We start from the raw sequence: 21013 nt of genomic DNA, 5'->3' as shown, positions 1-21013 counted from the left end.
TTATCTCTCCATCAAAAGATCTGCAATATATTACCAAGACAGCCATTTTCCCACACATTTGCCCTAAGCGGGCGCAGTTTGGCGTCAGATCTCGTGAACGTCCAATTATCACCGTTGCTAGATCTCACCAGAGTGAGTCAGATCTCAAACAAAGATTGATCAAATCAAATGTTCTGAACATAATGTAGCTTGTGAAGAATGGGTCCAATATTTACTTCAGTGACCATGGGGTGAAAGAAAAGTCATAAATTATAATAATGTACATTTCTCCCATTGGAGTTAATAGACTCACTATTCACAACTTTATTGATTTGTCTTTGTCTCCACCCTGTGCCAAATGATAATCATCTTCTCATGTGTCCGGCTGTCAGCTCCGTCCGATCGTGTTGATTGTCTGTCAGTTATGTACACCTGTGTCCTGTTATCTTGTGTGTGTGTGTGTGTGTGTGTGTGTGTGTGTGTCAGTTTGCGTTGTTCTCTTGCCAGTTCCTAAACCATTATGAGCGAGCGAGTCCTTGTTTGCCCTCTGTCTGCGATTCTGAGCTCCACTCAGAATTCGGTTCTGCTTAGTCTTACATATTTATCTTGTACCGTGCCTCTGGAGTTTCATGTTTGCCTGCCCTGTTTTTGGTCTTGCTCTAATGTTAAATAAAACCCTGCTCTGCCTGTGCTTGTCCCTGCCCTATCGGGTCCTATTCGTCCACTCGCACCATGAAAGTTTTAGTCACTGAAGGCCAATGTATGAGAAAGTGTGGTGGTCAAAAGGATTTGATAATAAAGCATTGACAACACTCGAAGAAGAGTGCAGAGTGGGTAGACGGATGTTTTATTTTTATTCTTTTGGAACCCTTGGAACCACTGTTCTAGATGAGTGGTTTTCAACCCTTTTCATATCATATTTTGTTGTCGTTGGATGAGATTTTGTCCACAATTCCATGCTTTATTGATCTTGGTTCCATAGGAGAGATAACAGGCAAACGTTGATCAACATAACCATTCTTTAATTAATGAATGCAGATGTTTAACAATAATTTATCTCTTGAGAGCGTAAAATGAAACCAAATGGACCCGTAAGGGTCCATTTGGTTTCATTTTACACTCTCAAGAGTTAAAGATCTTTAAGGGTCCATTTGGTTACCAACTCTCCATCATATAGCTGGGGACCACCTGGAAACCCCTCAAGGACCGCTGGTGGTCCCCGGACCACTGGTTGAAAACCACTGTTCTAGATGACGAGACAGTTTGTCTGAACGTCACGGCTGAAGACGAGGAAGTTATGACTAATTGAGTTGGTTGTGACTTATTTGGGGAACAAACACCCCCTATAAGTGTCACTGCAGTAAGTAAGTAAGTAGGTTGGAGTGGCTTAGTGTCGGTATCGGCCGAGAACGAGGGTGTCTATCTCCTTTTCAATATGCACTAGACCCCCGGGGAGATGGATTGCTGAGTTGGAGCGCAACTAGAAACTAGAATAATGAACCGTTTTCCATCTCGTCACTCTGGCTAACCTATTCTATATCCTATAGCCTATGAATTGAATACCAAGGCCCTCATTGGAAACAAGTCCGCAAGGACTTTTATGAACGGACCTGTTAGACAAAGTATTTTAAATGTAACTGTGCTGTTTTCCATTTTTTTGCCTAATAAAATATTCAATCAAAAAAAAAAAAATCTTGTTTGTGAATTACAAAATGATTCTCATCAGAATAGATCTACAAATGCTCACATATACACTGCTATAATTTTCCTCAACTCCCTCACTAGTCACTACCATCATTTAGTCCATTGGTTCTCAAAGTGGGGTCCTTGGGGGGGGTTCCAGGGGTCCCCAGCAAAATGTGTTAATATAGTGTCACAATAATTTTAATCACTTTAACCTTTTATACTTTGGCTATTCAAAAATAGCAGATATACAAGCTCATAGCGCGGCACCGAGTGCCGCGCTATGAGCTTGTATATCTGCTATTTTTGAAAAATCGTGAACATTGTGCAAATCTTTGAATATATGTTTTTAAAAAGCGAACATTTGTTTTTTTTGCTTCTGGGGGGTCCCTGGAACAAAACATTTTGAGCTGGGGGTCCGTGGCCAAATACATATCATGTTGGGGGTGCTTGACATGAAAAGGTTTGAGAACCCCTGATTTCGTCATTCCATGTATTTACACTTTATCATTTCCCGTAAAAAACGCTGTGTATTCCATATTTATATTATGTGTAATCAATTACCCCTAACCAAAAAATATGTGCTGTCTGGGAGATGAGCAGTCGTTTTTTTGGTTGTACTGCGCGATGCTAAAATATCAATCTACAGGGTGTTTATCCCATTAAGACCTGGAACGCATCTGTGTCACTTTAGATTTCTTTGGCTATTCAAAAATAGCAGATATACAAGCTCACAGCGCGGCACTCAGATTTGCTATTTTTGAAAAATCTTGAAATTTTGTTTTTGTTTTTTTTCAAAAAACTGTTAGGATTTAGAAAATATTTTTAAGAATCGCATCAGGTCTTAATGGGTTATACAGTTCCGTGAAGAACGAAAGTGGGTCATGAAAAAAATAAAATAGAATCCATCAGCTCTGCACCATTGTGCATACAGTCCGACGATTCAGTGCTCAATGATTCATAAAGGGATCATATCGAAAGCGGACATGCTCCCAGCATGCAGAGTGCACAAACTCATTGATTTTTATGGGATCGTGTTGAAAGTGGATACGCTCTGCATGCGGCGAATGGAGAGAGAGAAACACGTTATTATTACCACAACTAACGCTGTTCTGGGAAGAATTTGCAGCGATGTGAAAAGTTTCCCTCCATCTCGACAAGAAGAGGCTGTAGGGGAAGGGGAGGGACGTTATAACCACATGAATGAACCCTTCCTGTGTTGAGGTGTCGATCAGCGTTGGATGTAATGGGGGGGTTGGGGAAGGTAAATCTCTTTTGATATCCGCTCCCTCTTATAGAAACCTCTTATCTCCATATTTTATTTTTTTGTAAATTAACGGCCAACTTGATCATACTACAGCGTCACACAAAAGTATCAAAAGTAGCAGATCTACAAGCTCGAAACGCGGCGCGAAGCGATGCGTTTTGAGCTTGTAGATCTGCTACTTTCGCTATTTTTGAATTTGAATCCTGAACAGTTACAGTTTTGGACATATGAGGATTCCACCCGACAGAGACGATAAACTTTTGGGAAATGTAGACTGCCTGATACGTTTGATAGTTATGTTTGATGATATCACAATTTAACAATTACATTAAAAAAAATATGTTAACCATATTGACCCTGGCGTCCGTGTTTTGGGCAAATTTACTAATGTTGCCCAAAATAGGAACGCCGGGGGTTAATGCGGTCCCAAGTCTGCGCATAGTTTTTGGTGCGCGCATGCCTGGGCATGAACTAGTCAGAATGGATTTACAAATGCACAAATATACACAATTTTCTAGCCGTTATATATTTTTTAAATTCTTAGGCTTGGCATTTTGTTTTTATCTGGTCTTTGTATTGAATGTATAAGCATTGCAAGTTGTAGATCGTCTAGTTTCACTATTTGACGTACAAAGAAGTGTATAGCGCTTAAATGGTTAAGGAAAATGCTCCCTTGACACACCTATTTTTTTTTTCTTCATTTTTTTGTCTTAAATTTAGAGTAGCCAATAATTTTTTTACCCCTTTTTCTCCCCAATTTAGTCGTTATGCCAATTGATTCCTCCCCACACACATGTCTGTGTCGTCACTGCTGTCGTGTCCTACCGACTCACCTGACAGTGAGGAGCCCCCAACAGGAGGACGTAGAGCCTTCGTGCTACTCCTCCCGCGCAACACTCCCCGCTGACAGGTACCGCCCCCAGCCCGTAGGAGTACAGTACGTGCAATGACCAATATCACCCTCCTCCCCGTCCGGCTACTTTTCTGTTTTGTTTTGTTCCAAGTCGAACTTCTAAATACCCCCAAAAAAAGGAAAAGAAAAAGATATAGCACCTTGAGTGGTTTAGTTCCATATGAGCAGGGAGTGTTATTTTTATATTAGGACTGCATAGATATATTACGCAGGCGGGGTGTTCCACAAGCGCCGGGCCGCTGGCTGGATAGCCGTACATAAAAACATTTCCAGCTGGCTATTTCTTTAACCCATTCAACCCGGGTACGCATCTCTGTCTTTTTTTGAATTCTTTGACTATTCAAAAATAGCAGATATACAAGCTCATAGCGCGGCACCGAGTGCCGCGCTACGAGCTTGTAGATCTGCTATTTTTGAAAAACCGAGATTTTTTTGAATTTTCTTTTGAATTTTCTTTTGAATTTTCTTTTGAATTTTCTTTTGAATTTTCTTTTGAATTTTCTTTTGAATTTTCTTTTTATATATATATATATATTTTTAAGCAATTTTTTTTAACTAAAATATTTGCTTCTGGGGGTCCCTGGAACACGATATTTTACAAATGTTTGCTTTAGAAAATATATATATAAAAAAAATTGCACACATTTTCATGATTTTTCAAAAATAGCAGATCTACAAGCTCATAGCGCGGTACTCGGTGCCGCGCTGAGATTGTATATCTGCTATTTTTTTAATAGCCAAAGAAATCTTAAAATGACCCAGATGCGTTCCCGGCTTGAATGGGTTAATGCCTTTTTTATGAGCTGCATCCAGACTGATGGTCCTATTGATGTAAGGCGCTCTGCATCCGGCACAGCAGAGCCCAGCTACTTACCAAAATGAAAGATCTTGCTGCTACCCAGTGCCTGCTACGTGCCTGTTATCAGACGCATCATATTTGCACAAAGTCAAATATTGTTTTTTTTTTTAATGTTTTGTCTCGGGTGTCATGTTAGGTATCGGCGTGAGAAATGGATCTGGTAATCATTAGTTGATCTTATAACACAGCTCGGTTGAATGCTTGATTCTGATTGGTCAATCGCTGAATTCAACGGCGTGTTATTTCTGGATAAATGACCGATGAGCTCAATAACAGACCCGCTGTCTAATCAAAGGCTCAGAGCACTCGTGCTCATATCAACCTGCACTGCTTGATTTTATGATGTATCCAACATGACAGCCATGTACACAAACACACCATGTCATTTACAACTAAACATTGCTCTCAAGAATGTTTTTGAAAACATTTGAACTTACAAAGAGACAATGCAGTAACCGAAAATTGCTTCTATTTGATCAACACTTCGTTGTTCTCAGAGGCAGCACTTATGGAATACTTTCATTGCCGTAAGCAAGGAAATACTTCGTTTTGTTGTTACTATTGGGTGAATTTATCAATGTATTATCCGTGTAATAAGCGGGATAATTGATGGGTAGCCGGTCATTATTGATAAATAAATCCCTTCAGGGTGATTAGGCACCGATGCCTATTATTTATCTATAATGACCGGCTACCCGTCAACTATCCCTTGCATACTACACATCAATTCTGTTTATAGACACTAGGCGGCGTGTATCGAGCTGGCATATCTGCTACTGTACTTTTGATGCTTTTGTGTGACGCTATAGTACAGTATGTAATAGCAAAAAGTATAGTTTAAAAATGGAGATAAGCGGTTTCTGCCCGACAGCAACGATATTATACACACAGTGTATGTATATATATATATATATAGTTTTTCCTGTATCATCTATGAATTGGTGCATCACCAATAATGGTTGTCATCTGTTGTGTGGCGCACGGACAACACCAGATTTCATCGAGTAGCGCATCGCTTGTCTTGATTTGCTAATTGTGAATTTGATTAGATATTTTTAATTTGATATACTTTGATATTGTCCTCTTGTGGAAGTGTGTCTTATTCTGCATTTGACCCGTTCTTAGGAGCAGTGGAGCAGCCACCGTGCAGAGCTCTGGGACCCACTCCAGTTGTAATGCCAGTACCTTGGTCAAGGGCACTGGCAGGAGCATATGCATGTGTTTTTCTGTGGGAGGAGGAAAGCAGAGTACCCAGAGGAAACCCTGTGCAAACAAACGGTGGAGAAGACGAAAACTTCACGCAGAATATAAAGGACCCCTGCCTGGGTTCGACCTTCTTGCTCTGAAGCAACAGTGCCACCCACTGTGCCACTGTGCTGCACCATGGAAGATATTATCCGATAATTGTATTAGGTCTATGCAGAGGCCTTTATATTTCTGTCCTTTACAGTAATTTGCTTTTGACTATTACTAGTGTCCTAATAATATAATTGCGTCCACTGTGCAGTGTGCTTTGCTGTTGCCCGGCTATTTTAATGCTGCATGATTCTGAAGAAAACAACAAACCTGCACACTCATGCTGCAGTATACTTTATTGACGACGTTTCGAGCCAAAGCTGCACGACTCAAGATACTTCTCCCATTCGCCATTGACATTAGATGGGCTGTGGGGGGGCCTGCCTTGAACAGCCTGCATTGGGGGACTGGTGTTGGCTTATTACGCCACTGTGGAACACCCTTTACTGTATAACGGCATACTACTGTGTCACACAAAAGTAGTAAAAAATTGCTCAAAAAGTGTCACATCGCAACGCATTTTGAGCGTGTACTAGATCTGCTATTTGTGCTATTATTTTGAATTCTGAAAAGCAATAGTTTTGGACATATGAGATTTCCACAACGATATGCAACATAAAAGTGTTGGATGTTGCAACGTGATAACAGATGTGAGAACACAAAGATGTAAGTTCACAATTTCTGATGCGTCTGTTATCACACGATATTAAATAGACACATTTCTGTTGCTTCCGACGCCCTGTGATCACTTACTTTTGTGTGTAACTCAGTTGACGTTGGAAGGTCATATTGGAGCAAGCTCATACTGTTTAGGAAAGCTCGGAGTACGGCACAAGAATGTGCCCGGCCACAGTGATGTGTAACAAAACACACTTCAGCTGCATTGTGTGACCAGCTGTACTGTGTTTGCACGGAACAATAAACAATTTGAACTCCAGTTAGCCTAAAATGACCACTAAATTAGGACGTGTATTGTTCCTGGCTCTGCACGGCCTCTCAAAAGACAAGGAAAAAAACTGAGGGAATCTCGTTTTTTTGGAAGCGTTCCCCGGCCTCTCTCAAGTGGTGGGCTGTGTGAACAGCATATTTCACACCAGATTGCATTGAAAGGCAGAGATTAGACAATGCTGGAGTCGAGTCAAAACGCATTTACTGTAGGAAAAAAAAGGGATCCATACCAACGATCTGCTGCAAACAGAATGATTCCACTAACGTTAGGGGGGATGTATTTGTAGCTAATTGTTACTACCTGCTTCTGGCTGAAGAGGAACTTGTGTGCATCAGGGAGAGAGAAAGAGGAGGGGGCGAGAGAGCTCAGATGCAGTGTTTTTATTTTTTGTGTAGGACTGCAATTTTTGCAAGCCAGCTTATGGCACAAAGGTATGTGTGTGTGCGTGTGCGTGTGCGTGCTTGGTGTCAAGTGGGTGAGTGTAAATCATGTATACTACCGGCTACAGTATCGAGCTGATGTAGTCTTCAGTGTGTATTTCTAGACTTCATATACGTTTGTTTTTTTCCTCAGGTTTTCTTGCACCAAGACAGCCAGCAGTCAAGCTAATGAATATGAATGACTAATAATAAACAGTTCAAGCTGAAAACGGCCTGTGAGTTAAAAGAGAAGAAAGAAAGAGACTGAAAACAATTAAATGGAGATGTTTTCAGTGTAAATATCAGCAGGCCTACAGGTGGGTTTAATAAATACTCATGAATGATCCAAAAAAATAAATAAAAGCACAAAAACATGAGACCATTAAATACGCGAGGGGCGACGCAATGTTTAAAAAAGACGTGCATCTGGCTCATATTTACGCTGGTATACAATGAAACTTTTAAAACAACAGTGCTGAGAGTCTGTATACTGTACTGTGTGTGCACACGAAGCGTGAGAATCTCTTTCATGTTTTTATTCTGTCTCAACCTTCAGCTATAAGTCCTGAGTGTGCCAAGGGCACGGTGCCACGATGCCAAGGACACGTTGGCACAGAGACGCGTTCATAACTTAGGAGTTCAGAAAACCTTGCACACAGCACCTGCAAGCCCCGTAACCCATTCAATCCCGGAAAGCATCTGTGTCATTTTAAGATTTTTTGGGCTATTCAAAAATAGCAGATCGACAAGCTCATAGCGCGGCACCGAGTGCCGCGCTATGAGCTTGTAGATCTGCTATTTTTTGAAAGATCTTGAAAATGTGTGCACATCTTTGAATATATATATATTTTTTAAAGCGAACATTTGTAACTCAAATCGTTGCTTCTGGGGGGTCCCTGGAACAACACATTTTGAGATAGGGGTCTGCCGCCAAATACATATCTAAAAATGTTTTCTAAATCCTAACAGTATGTTGCTATCATCAGTGGTGCTCCAATTTTTTCCATGTCAAGGACCACCCAAAATGATCTGTATTTAGCCGCAGACGCCCATCTCAAAATGTGTTGTTAGAAGCACAGATCGGCGTTAAAAATGTTCACTTTAAACAAAGATTTGCAAAAAAAATCACGATTAAAAAAAAAAAAAAAGCAGATCTACAAGCTCATAGTGCGGCACTTGAATAGCCAAATAAATCATAAAATGACACAGATGTGTTCCCGGTCTTAATGGATTAAGAGCTAGAACCAAGGGTCTATAACTGTTTTTGATAATGCCGCTACTCTGATTCTTGATATTTACACCTCTTTTTGTTTTATACGTGTGTTAACTAGTATTAATATTACTATTATTGCTGTTATTACGTATGTCTGAGAAACAGAACAAAATAATGTGTTTGTCTGTCTGTCTGTCGTGTCCCTTTTATATATGGAAACCCCGGATATCAACAATGATGTAATAAGTATAATGGGTACTGCACTAAGTACTGAGACAACGGCAACAGGTACAACTGGTACCCTGAAAACAGCTGCAAACAGGTACAGTCAGTGTATAGGCTACAAGGGGCTGCATTCCCAAACAGGCATCGTTCCCAACAGGGAATTGTTCCCAATGGGCATCGGCCTAGTTTTGGAAAATTTGACTAACATTTTATTCTATAAAGACATGGCCCAAAAACCAAGGACGGCAGACGCAAAGTGGTTAAACGTACACTGGGTATTTTCCAGCTGTCGTATACAGCTCTGTATCGTGTTGCTTGTCTCATGCGCATTTCGTATTTCAACCTCAGCAACAGGAATCCTTCATTTTCGGAAGGGAGAGAAAAAACGGAGGCCAAGCGCAATCATATCTGTGTACAATTAGAGCTCCCCCCCGCTGGGCCTTCACTTTGCTGTTTGTGTATCCGGACGGAGATAATAACGTTAACCCATTAAGACCATGCGTCCGATGCTACAAAAATGTCTTCTAAATCCTAACTGTTTTTTGAAAAAAACCTATGCTACTATGTCAGTGGTTCTCAAACTTTTTCATGTCAAGGACCCCAAAATTGATATGTATTTGGCCGCGGACCCCCATCTCAAAATATTTTGTTCCAGGGACCCCCCAGAAGCAAAGATTTGAGTTACAAATGTTCGCTTTAAAAATATATATTTTCAAAGATTTGCCCACATTTTCACCATTTTTCAAAAATAGCAGATCTACAAGCTCATAGCGCGGCACTCGGTGCCGCGCTATGAGCTTGTAGATCTGCTATTTTTGAATAGCCAAAGTGTAAAATAATGCTTTTTTAGCTCAAATCAAAAAATGACACAGATGCTTCTCCCGGTATTAATGGCTTAAACACTGACTGATCGGTCTGCTTTCTTCTTTCCTGTGTGTGCACGGCAGCACGTGTGTGTGTGTGTGTGTGTGTGTGTGTGTGTGTGTGTGTGTGTGTGTGTGTGTGTGTGTAAGCGGAGGCAATGCAACAGCAACAGCTGTGTTTAATAGTGAAGTAACCGAGCCAGGCCACAGCTGGACTGGGGCCACGCAAACAGAACTAGGTGGTGGTGGGAGTGGGAGTGGGGGGGGCTGCATGGGGGGGGTTTGGCCTGGTCGGGTCCAGGCTGTCTGTGGTCGTCAGGTCGGACCCACGCCCGGGCTTTGTCTGGCCTGCTGAGAGGTTTGGCCGTACCTGACCTTTAACAACTACTCACGCCCAGATCACTCACACCATGAACAGGGGTAGTTGGGTTTTTTTCCGCAAAGCGTTTTGCTTGCCGCTAAACGGGTGTTTGCAAAACGTGCGAAACATCCACATCATCTCTAACCCATTAAGACCGGGAACGCATCTGCGTGTCATTTTCAAGATGTCTTTGGCTATTCAAAAATAGCAGATCTACAAGCTCGTAGATGTGCTATTTTTGGGAAAAATGTGTGCAAATCTTTGAACATATATATTTTTTAAAGCCAACATTTTTAACTCAAATCTTTGCTTCTGCGGATTCTACAAATTTCTTCTAAATCCTAACATTTTTTTTTTTTTATCTTATGTTGCGATAATATCAGTGGTGCTCAAACTTTTTTCATGTCAAGGACCCCCGAAATTATATGTATTTGGCCGCGGACCCCCATCTCAAAATATGTTGTTCCAGGGACCCCCCAGAAGCAAAGATTTTAGTTAAAAATGTATATATTAAAAGATTTGCACACATTTTCACGATTCTACAAGCTCATCTACAAGATCTACAAGATCTACAAGCTCATAGCTCAAGCTATGAGCTTGTAGATCTGTTATTTTTGAATAGCCAAATAAATCTAACATGACACACAGATGCGTTCCCGGTCTTAAAGGGTTAATGTAATGCTGCAGAAACAGCTGTAGAATATTAGCACGGTCACTTGTTTATGCTGTAAACAGTATTTAGTTTTTACAGTATTTAAATTGCTGCCAATACCTGTTCTTCATTGTTTTGTTTTGTTGTGTCTGTCCAAGACCAAGGAACACAATGGAAATAAGTCTCTTTAATCCTTGACGTTCTTTTATTTTGAGAAGCATTTTGTTTGTCATGAGTTTTTCTTTTAAACCCAACGTCAAAGAAATCAAATGTTTTACCGTTTATACACTGCATATTCATCATTATCCACTGTCGAGGATAGATCTACTGTATCTACTACATCTATATTTATACCTATAAACAGTTTGTACAGTATGCAAATCCTGCAGAGGTCCAAGCAAAACCATAAATCTCCTTTGGTTTTTGGTATCTTATTTGTTATCCATGTACGTTATACTGTATGTTTATACCCTCTTATTTAGTTTTTATTTATTCTTGAAGCTCATATGTTACCTTACCTGTATCTTTTCCTATGCCTGTCTGTCTGTCTGTCTGTCTACCTCTATCTAGTGCTATCTATCTATCCATCTATGCCTAATTCACACCTATTTCACAGCTCACTTCCAGTTGGTTTGTCTCCCCGTAAACCTCCCTGCCTCCTGTCACAACAAAACACTCCTCACCATAGACAATGCATGGAACGACATATACTGCTGGAATACTACAGTTAGTGTGAATTCCGTGTTAGACTTCTGCCTCCTAAAGGGCGATTCACACTTAGTTGCAAGTCGCAATCTCACAACGCGTTGCAGCGCGGCGTGCGTTTGTAGATTAGCTATTTTCGGTGAATGACAATGACTGGATTAGAACCGTGCTTATCCACTACATGAAGGTACACACACACACATACACACACCCACCCACCCACACATATGCACAAAGAAAGTTCACGCTCAAGAGCTTTATTATTATTGTCGTTATTGTGCGACTGGGAGCCGGTCCATTTAATTAAACGAAAATTCTGCCCAGACCCTCGACCTCTATGCATGCATACGTGCGTGCATGTGTGTGGGTAACAAAAAAAAGCAAGTGTGTGTGTGTGTGTGTTTTGCAGCGTAGCTGGTTGGGGGTGGATTGTTGGTTTTGGGGTGTAAAAATTCATGGCAGCTTGGGTTCCTGGTTGCGGTTCAAGTGCAGGTTGCAGCGCTAAAAACTGCTCTTATTCTCACATGGATACATTATTATGACAAAACACACAGATTCAGTAAAAAAAAAAACTGCTCCTAGCCGTGGGAGGGGAGGGAAGGGGAGGGGAGGGGGGGGTGTGTATTTATGTTTCACACACTTCACACAAATCTACACTCCTGGCCATGGCAGCAGTAATGGCTTTCTCTCTGGCAATGGATGACCTCAGCTTGACAAATGAATCGTTGTGTTGTGTCTGTACGTGTGTGCACTTGTATTACACTCGAGATACGAACACCGTTATACAGGTATAGAAGAACTTCAGAAATAAGACTTTGTGAGGACACTTTTTCTTGGTCCGCAGACAAGATGAATTGATTATTTTTTTATGGTTAACAAAGGCTTTTGGGGGGGTTTAAGGCCAGTTCACACTAGCCTCGCGTGGCCAGACTATATCACTGCGTGGATATGAGTCTGGTGCTTCTTACAATGCAACTCCTTCCAACTCCTTTCAACATGCAACTACAGTACTTGCCAGTGGTGGAAAAAGTACTCAAATGTTTTACTTGAGTAAAAGTATCAATACTGCAATGAAAAAGTACTGTTACAAGTAAAAGTCCAGAATTCAAAATTTACTTGCGTAAAAGTACAAAAGTATTGGCATCAAAATGTACTTAAATTACCCAAATTAAAAGTACTACAATCTTTAAAAATAGCAGATCTACAAGCTCACAACGTGTCGCGATGCGACGCGTTGTGAGCTTGTAGATCTACTATTTTTTAAATAGGCTAGGTATAAAATAGGGCTACAGTGGTTAATGCGTGTTTCATAATATCATAATTGATATCTGAAAAGTAACTAGTAACTAAGGTTTTCAAATAATTGTAGTGGATTAAAAGTACAATATTTGACTGATGCAGTGGAGTAGAAGTAAAAGTATTGGAAATTGGAAATACTCAAGTACAAATACCTCAAAATTGTACTTAGGTAAGTACAGTACTTATGCAAATGTACTTGGTTACTTTCCACCACTGATCGCAACTAAGATAAAAATGTTGCTCTTCTGAGTGTCGAAACAAAAGTGAGTGTGTGTGTGCGTGCGTGCGTGTGTGTGTGTGTGTGTGCAGTGGTGGAAAAAGTACTCAAATTCTTTACTTAAGTAAAAGTACCAATACTGCAATATAAAAATACTCTGTTACAAATAAAAGTCTAGAATTCAAAATTTACTTGAGTAAAAGTACAAAAGTATTGGCATCAAAATGTACTTCGAGTACCAAAAGTAAAAGTACTAAATATTTGAAAATAGCCGATCTACAAGCTCACAACGCGTCGCGATGCGACGCGTTGTGAGCTTGTAGATCAGCTATTTTCAAATAGCCTAGGTATATAATAGGGTTAAAGTGGTTAATGTATGTTTCATTATATCATAGTCTGAATAGTAACTAGTAACTAAAGTTTTCAAATAATTGTAGTAGAGTAAAAAGTACAATATTTGCCTCTGAGATGTAGTGGAGTAGAAGTAAAAGTACTGAAAATTGGAAATACTCAAGTAAAGTACAAATACCTCAAAATTGTACTTAAGTACAGTACTTAAGTAAATGTACTTAGTTACTTTCCACCACTGTGTGTGTCACACGTGCGTCACCTCCATGGGTCTCTCTATGCGTTGGCGGAGGCCCCGGGCCCAGTGGGCCTGGCCGGCGTGGTGGGGCATGTGGGCGGCGCTGGCACCGGACCGCTCGCTCAGCTCCTTGTTGACCAGCTCCAGCTCTTTGTGGAAGAGGTCCCACACCGTCACTGTCATCCTGTCCAGGGTGCCTCTCATGGCCTGGGGGTGGGGGGGGGGGGGGAATGAGACACCAGAGAGTAAGTATATCGTTGTTGTCGGGCAGAAACCTTGTCAGGCATGCAAACAGCCCCGAAAAAAGGTGACAACATGTTGTTTTCTTTCGGGTCAGGTGTCACACAATTGCCCTATTTTAGCCTGGTTCCAGCCGAATCTGCCTTTGCAAAATCGCATCGCACTTTAGCCCTCGGCAGATTAGGTCTGGCCCCCCTCCATAGAGATTCCATTTCTCTCCCTCCGCAGTGGTGTGGAGCCAACCAGGGCCCAGTATCCAAATGTGGGCGGGCTTATCACCTTATTTGGAGCAATGACGTACAAGGAAGCACTGCTCTGATTAGTTCGTGAACAAGGAAGCACTGCTCTGATTGGTTTAGGTCTAACCAATAGAGTCCGTTTGGATCTTTTTGTAACCGCCCCTTGGAAAAAAATCTATCGTTGATAGGGACCAGACTAATATCCACGCAGTGTGTCGTGTGATATTGTCTGGCCACGCGAGGCTAGCCCTATTTGGGTTCAAAAAGGTGACTGTAGCTGAAAAGTGACACTTTTGCATGTCTGCTTGTATCTCCATATTTTAACTTTTGTGTTTTTTTCGTAAATTAACGCCCTTCTTGATCATACCACAGCGCCAAACAAAAGTATCAAAAGTAGCGGATCCGCAGTGGTGGAAGAAGTACTCAGACATTTTATTTAAGTAAAATTAGCAGTAGCACAATATAAAAATACTCTGTTACAAGTAAAAGGCCTGTGTTCAAAATGTTACTTGAGTAAAAGTACAAAAGTATTGGTATCAAAATATACTTAAAGTACCAAAAGTAAAAGTACTAAAATATTTGAAAATAGCAGATCTACAGATGCGACGCGTTGTGAGTTTGTAGATCGGCTATTTAAATAGCCTACAGTAGGTATAAAATAGGGCTGAAGTGGTTAATGTATGTTTTATAATGTAATACTTTATATCTGCAAAGTAACTAGTAACTGTCAAATAACTGTAGTGGAGTAAAAGTACAATATTTGCCTCTGAGATGTATGGCGTAGAAGTAAAAGTACTGAAAATGGGAAATACTCAAGTAAAGTAAAAATGACTCAAATGTGTACTCAAGTACAGTTCTTCAGTAAATGTACTTAGTTACTTTTACACCACTGCGGATCCGCAAGGTCGAAACGCGGCTTCAAGTTTTGAGCTGGAATCCTGAAAAGTAACAGTTTTGGACATATGAGGTTTCAACCCGACAGATATGTTATGTGTGTGTGTGTGTGTGTGTGTGTGTGTGTGTGTGTGTGTGTGTGTGTGTGTGTGTGTGTGTGTGTGTGTGTGTGTGTGTGTGTGTGTGTGTGTGTGTGTGTGTGTGTGTGTATGTGTGTGTGCGCGTGCGCGTGCGCGTGCATGTGTTTAATCTGCTGTCGTTAGGTTTTTTTTTTTAACTAGAAATGGAAAACAAACAACAAAATCAGCCTAGGGTTTCATGCCCCTTCAATCGAGCGTTTTACTACGTTCTGGAAGTAGGTGATTACTGCCCTTCCTGGCCTTGTAAAAATGCGCATGGTAAAAATGTTTGCATGTACAGTATATACACAGTACAGGGCCTTTATGTAAAGTGCTCTACAATGTGCATTACACGGCGGAGGAAACCGTGCAAGGTCGGTTGCTGTGCTTGTACATATTGTGACATACTGTACATGTAGGCCAGTGGTTCTCAAAGTGGGGTCCTTGAGGGAGTTCCAGGGGGTCCCCAGCTAAATGATGGATAGGAACCAAATGGTTCCAGAGTTACAGACAAGAGTTACATGTCTGCAACTCTGAGAGTGTACAAAAGAAACCAAATGAACCCTGACGGGTCCATTTGGTTCCATTTGTACACTCTACAAAGTTAACATTTGTTTTACAATATAAATTAGGGTCCCAGAGATAGAGATGCCTTTAAATGGGGGTCCGTAGCCTAATGCATGTCAAACTGGTGGTCCTTGAAATTAAAATGGTTGAGAATCACTGCTAGAGCCGTAAAAAAATCTTCTCTTATGGGGGTCCCTGGCATATCTTTTCAAATTGGGGCTAATAAGTGTCAATTTGGGGGTCCTTGACATGAAAAAGTGTGAGAACCACTGCTGTAGGCTACTAGCATCATGTCCAGGGGGGTGTTCTTGTTACAAAGTGGTGGAAAGTAACTTAGTACATGTACTCAAGTACTGTGCTTAAGTAAAATATTGAGGTATTTTTTTACTTTACTGGAGTTCCAATTTTCTGTACTTTTACTTCTACTCGACTACATCTCGGGGGCAAATGTTATACTTTTACTCCACTACAATTATTTGACAACTTTAGTTACTTTGTAGATTTTGATTATTATTACAAAACATACATTAACCACTTCCGCCCTGTATACATTTCGGCCATTTGAAAATGCCGATCTAGCCGATCTACAAGCTCACAATGCCTCGCTTTGTGGTGCAGTGTGAGCTTGTAGATCTGCTATTTTCAAATTGTTGGCCTCTTTCTTCTTATTATTATTTGACAATTTGGCCAATGTTTGACCAGTTGTTACTGTATAGTTTGTTGATTACTTTTGACACAGTAATTATATTTTCTTCTTTCTTTCTTTCTTTTTGAAGTACTAAAACGGTCTTAAAAGTCCTTAAACGGTCACTTCACTGTCATCTGGGGACCCCCCAAAAAATCATGTGGGGTCCCAACGCACAGGTTGAGAACCACCGCACTACTGTGGACACAGTGGACCATTTACAAAGACAGACCAAAAGCTTTTCTCCTTGGTCTTTAGTGTGTAATTATTCTCTTGAGTTTGGTACTACAGCTTCGATGCTCTTTGAAAGAAAGCTGCAGTGCTGAGTTGTTGAATGCAAGAGTATATAGTCAGCAGCACACTCTGTAACTTGACCGATGTGCAACATGCAGCGAAATTGTTGTGGCTAAACAAGAAGAAAGATTAGGCTATACTTCATGTTCTCCCTCGGGCTAGGGCAGTTATAAAGATAAACTAGCTTTAAACTGAGGTTAGACTACCGACTCATTTACTCCGCAGATGTGACACAGTATTTCAAAATACTTTCAGAAGACGCGGCGCAAGAGATGATAAAGAGGTAACTCCAGTAACATAACCAATGTTAACATTTGGCGTGAAATCGCATAATCCTCAATAATTACACGTCAGTTAATTTGATTTGAAATGACATTTTGCAGTCAAACGCAGAGAACAAACTAGATTGAATCTTTTTTTTCCTCAGTTCCATGGGGTCAGCCAGGGGAGCTGCTGGCACACGTAGTGAGACTGCTGAGGGGGAGGAAATTAATTTTAATCTTCCTTTCAGCACTAAAAGGATGGATTTATTTTGCATCTAATTTCTGTATAGTTAACTCAACGCCAAGTGTCTGTTTTTCAGATCAAAAGTGACCTGTGGAACAGATTGAGAGCGGAGCACCTGGCCGCATGTCTGTGAATATGGATGAATGGACCGCTGCAGCACCAGAGGAACCACATGAACACCAGTTCTTCATCAATCACAATGTTTTTGTTTATTGCCGATGACATACGCCCGTCAGTCCGTATTCATCTTCTAGATCGCGTTTTCAGGTCCGTACGGTCATCTCGATGCATATATACTGTACACTTATGATCGGCCAGCAAGTAACAAAATTGTTAAAACAGTTGATTAAGCAATAAGCAAGCAGATCTTCCAATATAAAATCTAAAGTTTAGACAGTCCATATTTAGATTAAGCTTAACTCATTCAGTGCAATTGACGTGTTTTTTCCCCAAAGGCCCGGGTGCCAATGACGTGTTTTTTTTATTTTATTCTTTTTTCATTCTTTTTTTTCCACACAGAACCAGGAGATAACGTGATCCCAAGATTTACTGCTCCATTGACTTGCTGTTTAAAGTATTTGGGGAAAATCCTGTATCTCGGCTCCTGTGTTTTACTATGTATTTTTGGCGAGACATGCTATTTTTCAACGGCGTATAACAAGCCTTTTTTTCTTTTCTTCACGGAAGCACAGTGAAATCCTCAGTGATTAGCAACAATCCGGGGATAAATCATACTGGAGATAAATATTCTGTGACTACTTGAAAAGGTAAGAAAAATCGAAAAATCGTTGGCACTATGGGCAAGAATTTTTTTATTTACTGAATGAGTTAATTTAACTGGAGTTGTTCCGATACCGGTACCGGAAAACCTGCCGATACTGCCTAATAAAATGCTGGTATCGGTATGGGCGAATGTGCGAGTCTATGCCCTAACAGTTTTCTAATAGTTACTATATCAGTGGTTCTCAAACCTTGACCCCCAAAATTATATGTATTTGGCCGCTGACCCCCATCTCCAGGGACCCCCAGAAGCAAAGATTTGAGTGAAAAATGTTCGCTTTAAAAATATACATATTCAAAGATTTGCAACGTTTTTCAAGATTTTTCAAAAATAGCAGATCTACAAGCTCATAGTGCGGCACTCTGTGCCGCACTATGGAAAAACTATGAAAAGCTAACATTTAACTGCCGAGTTTTCACACAGGTTTTTACATATAGTGTAATGCAGATTGTGTGCGTGTGTGTGTGTGCGTGTGTGTGTGTGTGTGTGTGTGTGTGTGTGTGTGTGTGTGTGTGTGTTAGAGACAGACCGGTCGAGCACACAGGGGTCTGAAGATGTCAATGAGCATGACCCCTTCCTCCACACTGTCCACCGTCTCCAACGCTGAGCGCAGGAGGTTCTGCAACCTCACCTCCAGATCCTTCACCGCATGACAGAACCTACACACACACACACACACACACACACATTAACATACTGCTAACATACTAAATAGCCGATCTATAAGCTCATTGTGAGCTATTCTTGGTGCGAGACACCAGCGCACAACTAAGTATAAATCAGGGATAACTCCAGTCGCATCCCCTAAACCTAAGCTGTAAATGTCTAACCCTAACCACAACCTTTTCCTAATAGCAAACCTAACTCTAAAAATCTATTTTGTAACCATAAAAACAGGTTCATATTGTGAGAACCAGGAAAATTGTCCTCACTAATGTCTATTTCTCAAATTCTACTTTATCGTTGTTGTCGGGCAGAAACCTCTTATCTCCATATTTTGACTTTTTGTGTTTTTTGGTAAATTAACGCCCTACTTGATCATACTACAGCGTCGCACAAAAGCATACAAAATGGCAGATCTGCAAGCTCAAAACCACTTCTTTATTTGAATCCTGAAAAGTAACAGTTTTGGACATATGAGGTTTTCACCTGAGAGAGACGATATAAGACTTGCGAGGGACACACAAATCACACGGACATTTGTCCCTCGCAAGTATAGGAATACCATAGTACACACACACAGAGAATAATACACATGAATTGACGATTAGCTGAATTAGAGGAAGTGATTAACGTGTCTCTCACACTGAAGGAACGGTCGGGTGTAGGTGGTGGGGGGGGGGGCGGGGGGCGGGTGTATTGATTTGACTAATTTCAATGTGCTGAGTCGCTATATGAAACACCTGCCCCCCAAAAAACAGAGGCGCAGCTGTTTGCCTTGGCAACAACATTGCAACCCCGGCGACCTAACGCGACCCCAATCCATCATCCAGCGTGGCGTGCACGCGCATGCACGCACGTGCGCTGCCGTCATGCCCGCCTGCCCCCCCCCCCCCCAGATCTGAGGGGGGGGGGGGGGGAGAGAAGCGAGCTGGGCAAAGTCTCTCTAGAGAGAATAGGTCAACACCTTTCTGACTTCACCTGACAAACAAACACACGATAGCATGCATGCACACACGCACAGGTTTAAACACACACCACTCCAATATGGAACACACACACACACACACACACACACACACACACACACACACACACACACACACACACACACACACACACACAAATGCACACACACCAAAGTGTGAACTCTGATCATGTTATTGAGATGTGGAGTCAAACGCCGTGCTGTCAGGACATCTCTGAATGACAATGAGGTGGGCGTTGTTGTATGCTCTGGTCTACCGAGACCCCCAGAGACCCCAACACACACACACACACACACACACACACACACACACACACACACACACACACACACACACACACACACACACACACACACACACACACACACACACACACACACACACACACACACACACACACACACACACACACACACACAGCAGGGAACCACAAGCGCATTCATCACATACTAACTATGCGATTAATGTCAGATAGATGGACACACACATTGGCCCGGACAGGCTGTCTAGACACAACATTGATCAGTGCATGAATGAATTCACGGCCGTTTGGGAAACGGGCCGAGTTTGAGACGGAGATGTCCTTCCGCATGAAACTTAATGGCATACATTCAATGGACTATCTGAAAGAATAGGCTGGGTGATGCATCAAGCCTACTGACTGACTCCTCGTTAAAGAGAGTAGCTCAGCCAAAAAAAAAGACTTATTTCCTATCAATTACACACCCCATGAAGCCTTTAATTCATGGAGATTTTTTTTGTTTTTTCCTGAGCCAATAATTCGATGAATAAGCTTCGGTAGGAGACTCAATTGAGTCTCTCCTACTGGAGACTTCACCGGTCGGTCATCAAATTATTGGCTCAGGAATGTGACCAAAAAAAAAATATCTCCATGAATTCAAGACTTCGTGGGGTGTGTAATTGTTTGATAGAAAAGAACATTTTTTGATTGAACTACTCCTTTAAGGGAGACTAAAGCTTAAAAGAGCCGATCTACAAGCTCACGAGGTCTCTCGACGCGTGACCTTGTAGATCGAGCGAGATTTCCGGCGCATGGCACTGCCGTACGAACGCATTAGTGGGGGCGAGTCATCAATCCCGGGCCGAGTCATACGAAAGACTTGTACAGCATCATCACCATATCCTTTATCTAACCAGGTAAAACTACTCATTATTCGATGAATTGAGTACAAAAGACCCCAATGGAAACAAGCCATAGTGCCTTCTTGGGTTTAGAATCCTCTTAACAGACCTTGTACTGCACTGTACTTCTCTGTGCTCGTCTTTGCAAACTGTTAATAAAGTATTCAATCAATCAATCAAATTGAGATTAAAATCTATTTTCCTAGAGTGACCTGGCCAAAAGAGTAGAGTTGAGCATAAAACACTGTTACAACAGTAAACAAACGATACAAAACAATACAAATACCACACACTGCATACAAGTGAACACACTATCCAGTTCAAATGCAAAACGAGATCAAGAGCTACAATGGTTACGAACATCACCAGGTGCGGTGGTAGTAGACAATTTCTAAAGCAATCACGTTTA

At 41.3% G+C, this 21013-nt stretch overlaps 1 protein-coding gene across 1 annotated transcript in view; it reads right to left on the bottom strand.

Moving 5' to 3' along the window:
- Positions 1–21013, bottom strand: part of dnah2 (dynein, axonemal, heavy chain 2) — a gene marked incomplete at both ends in the record, with an annotated part of 428475 nt that overhangs the window by 347297 nt on the left and 60165 nt on the right. Inside the window, 2 exons of the mRNA XM_080450915.1 lie at positions 13511–13693; positions 18342–18471. Coding sequence (XP_080307041.1) covers positions 13511–13693; positions 18342–18471 — 313 coding nt within the window. The remainder of the gene's footprint in view (positions 1–13510; positions 13694–18341; positions 18472–21013) is intronic.

This window comes from Gymnoscopelus braueri (genome assembly GCF_963280865.1).
Source record: "Gymnoscopelus braueri genome assembly, chromosome: 15".
Lineage (NCBI taxonomy): Eukaryota > Metazoa > Chordata > Actinopteri > Myctophiformes > Myctophidae > Gymnoscopelus > Gymnoscopelus braueri.
This window is presented reverse-complemented; position numbering and strand designations above follow the sequence as displayed.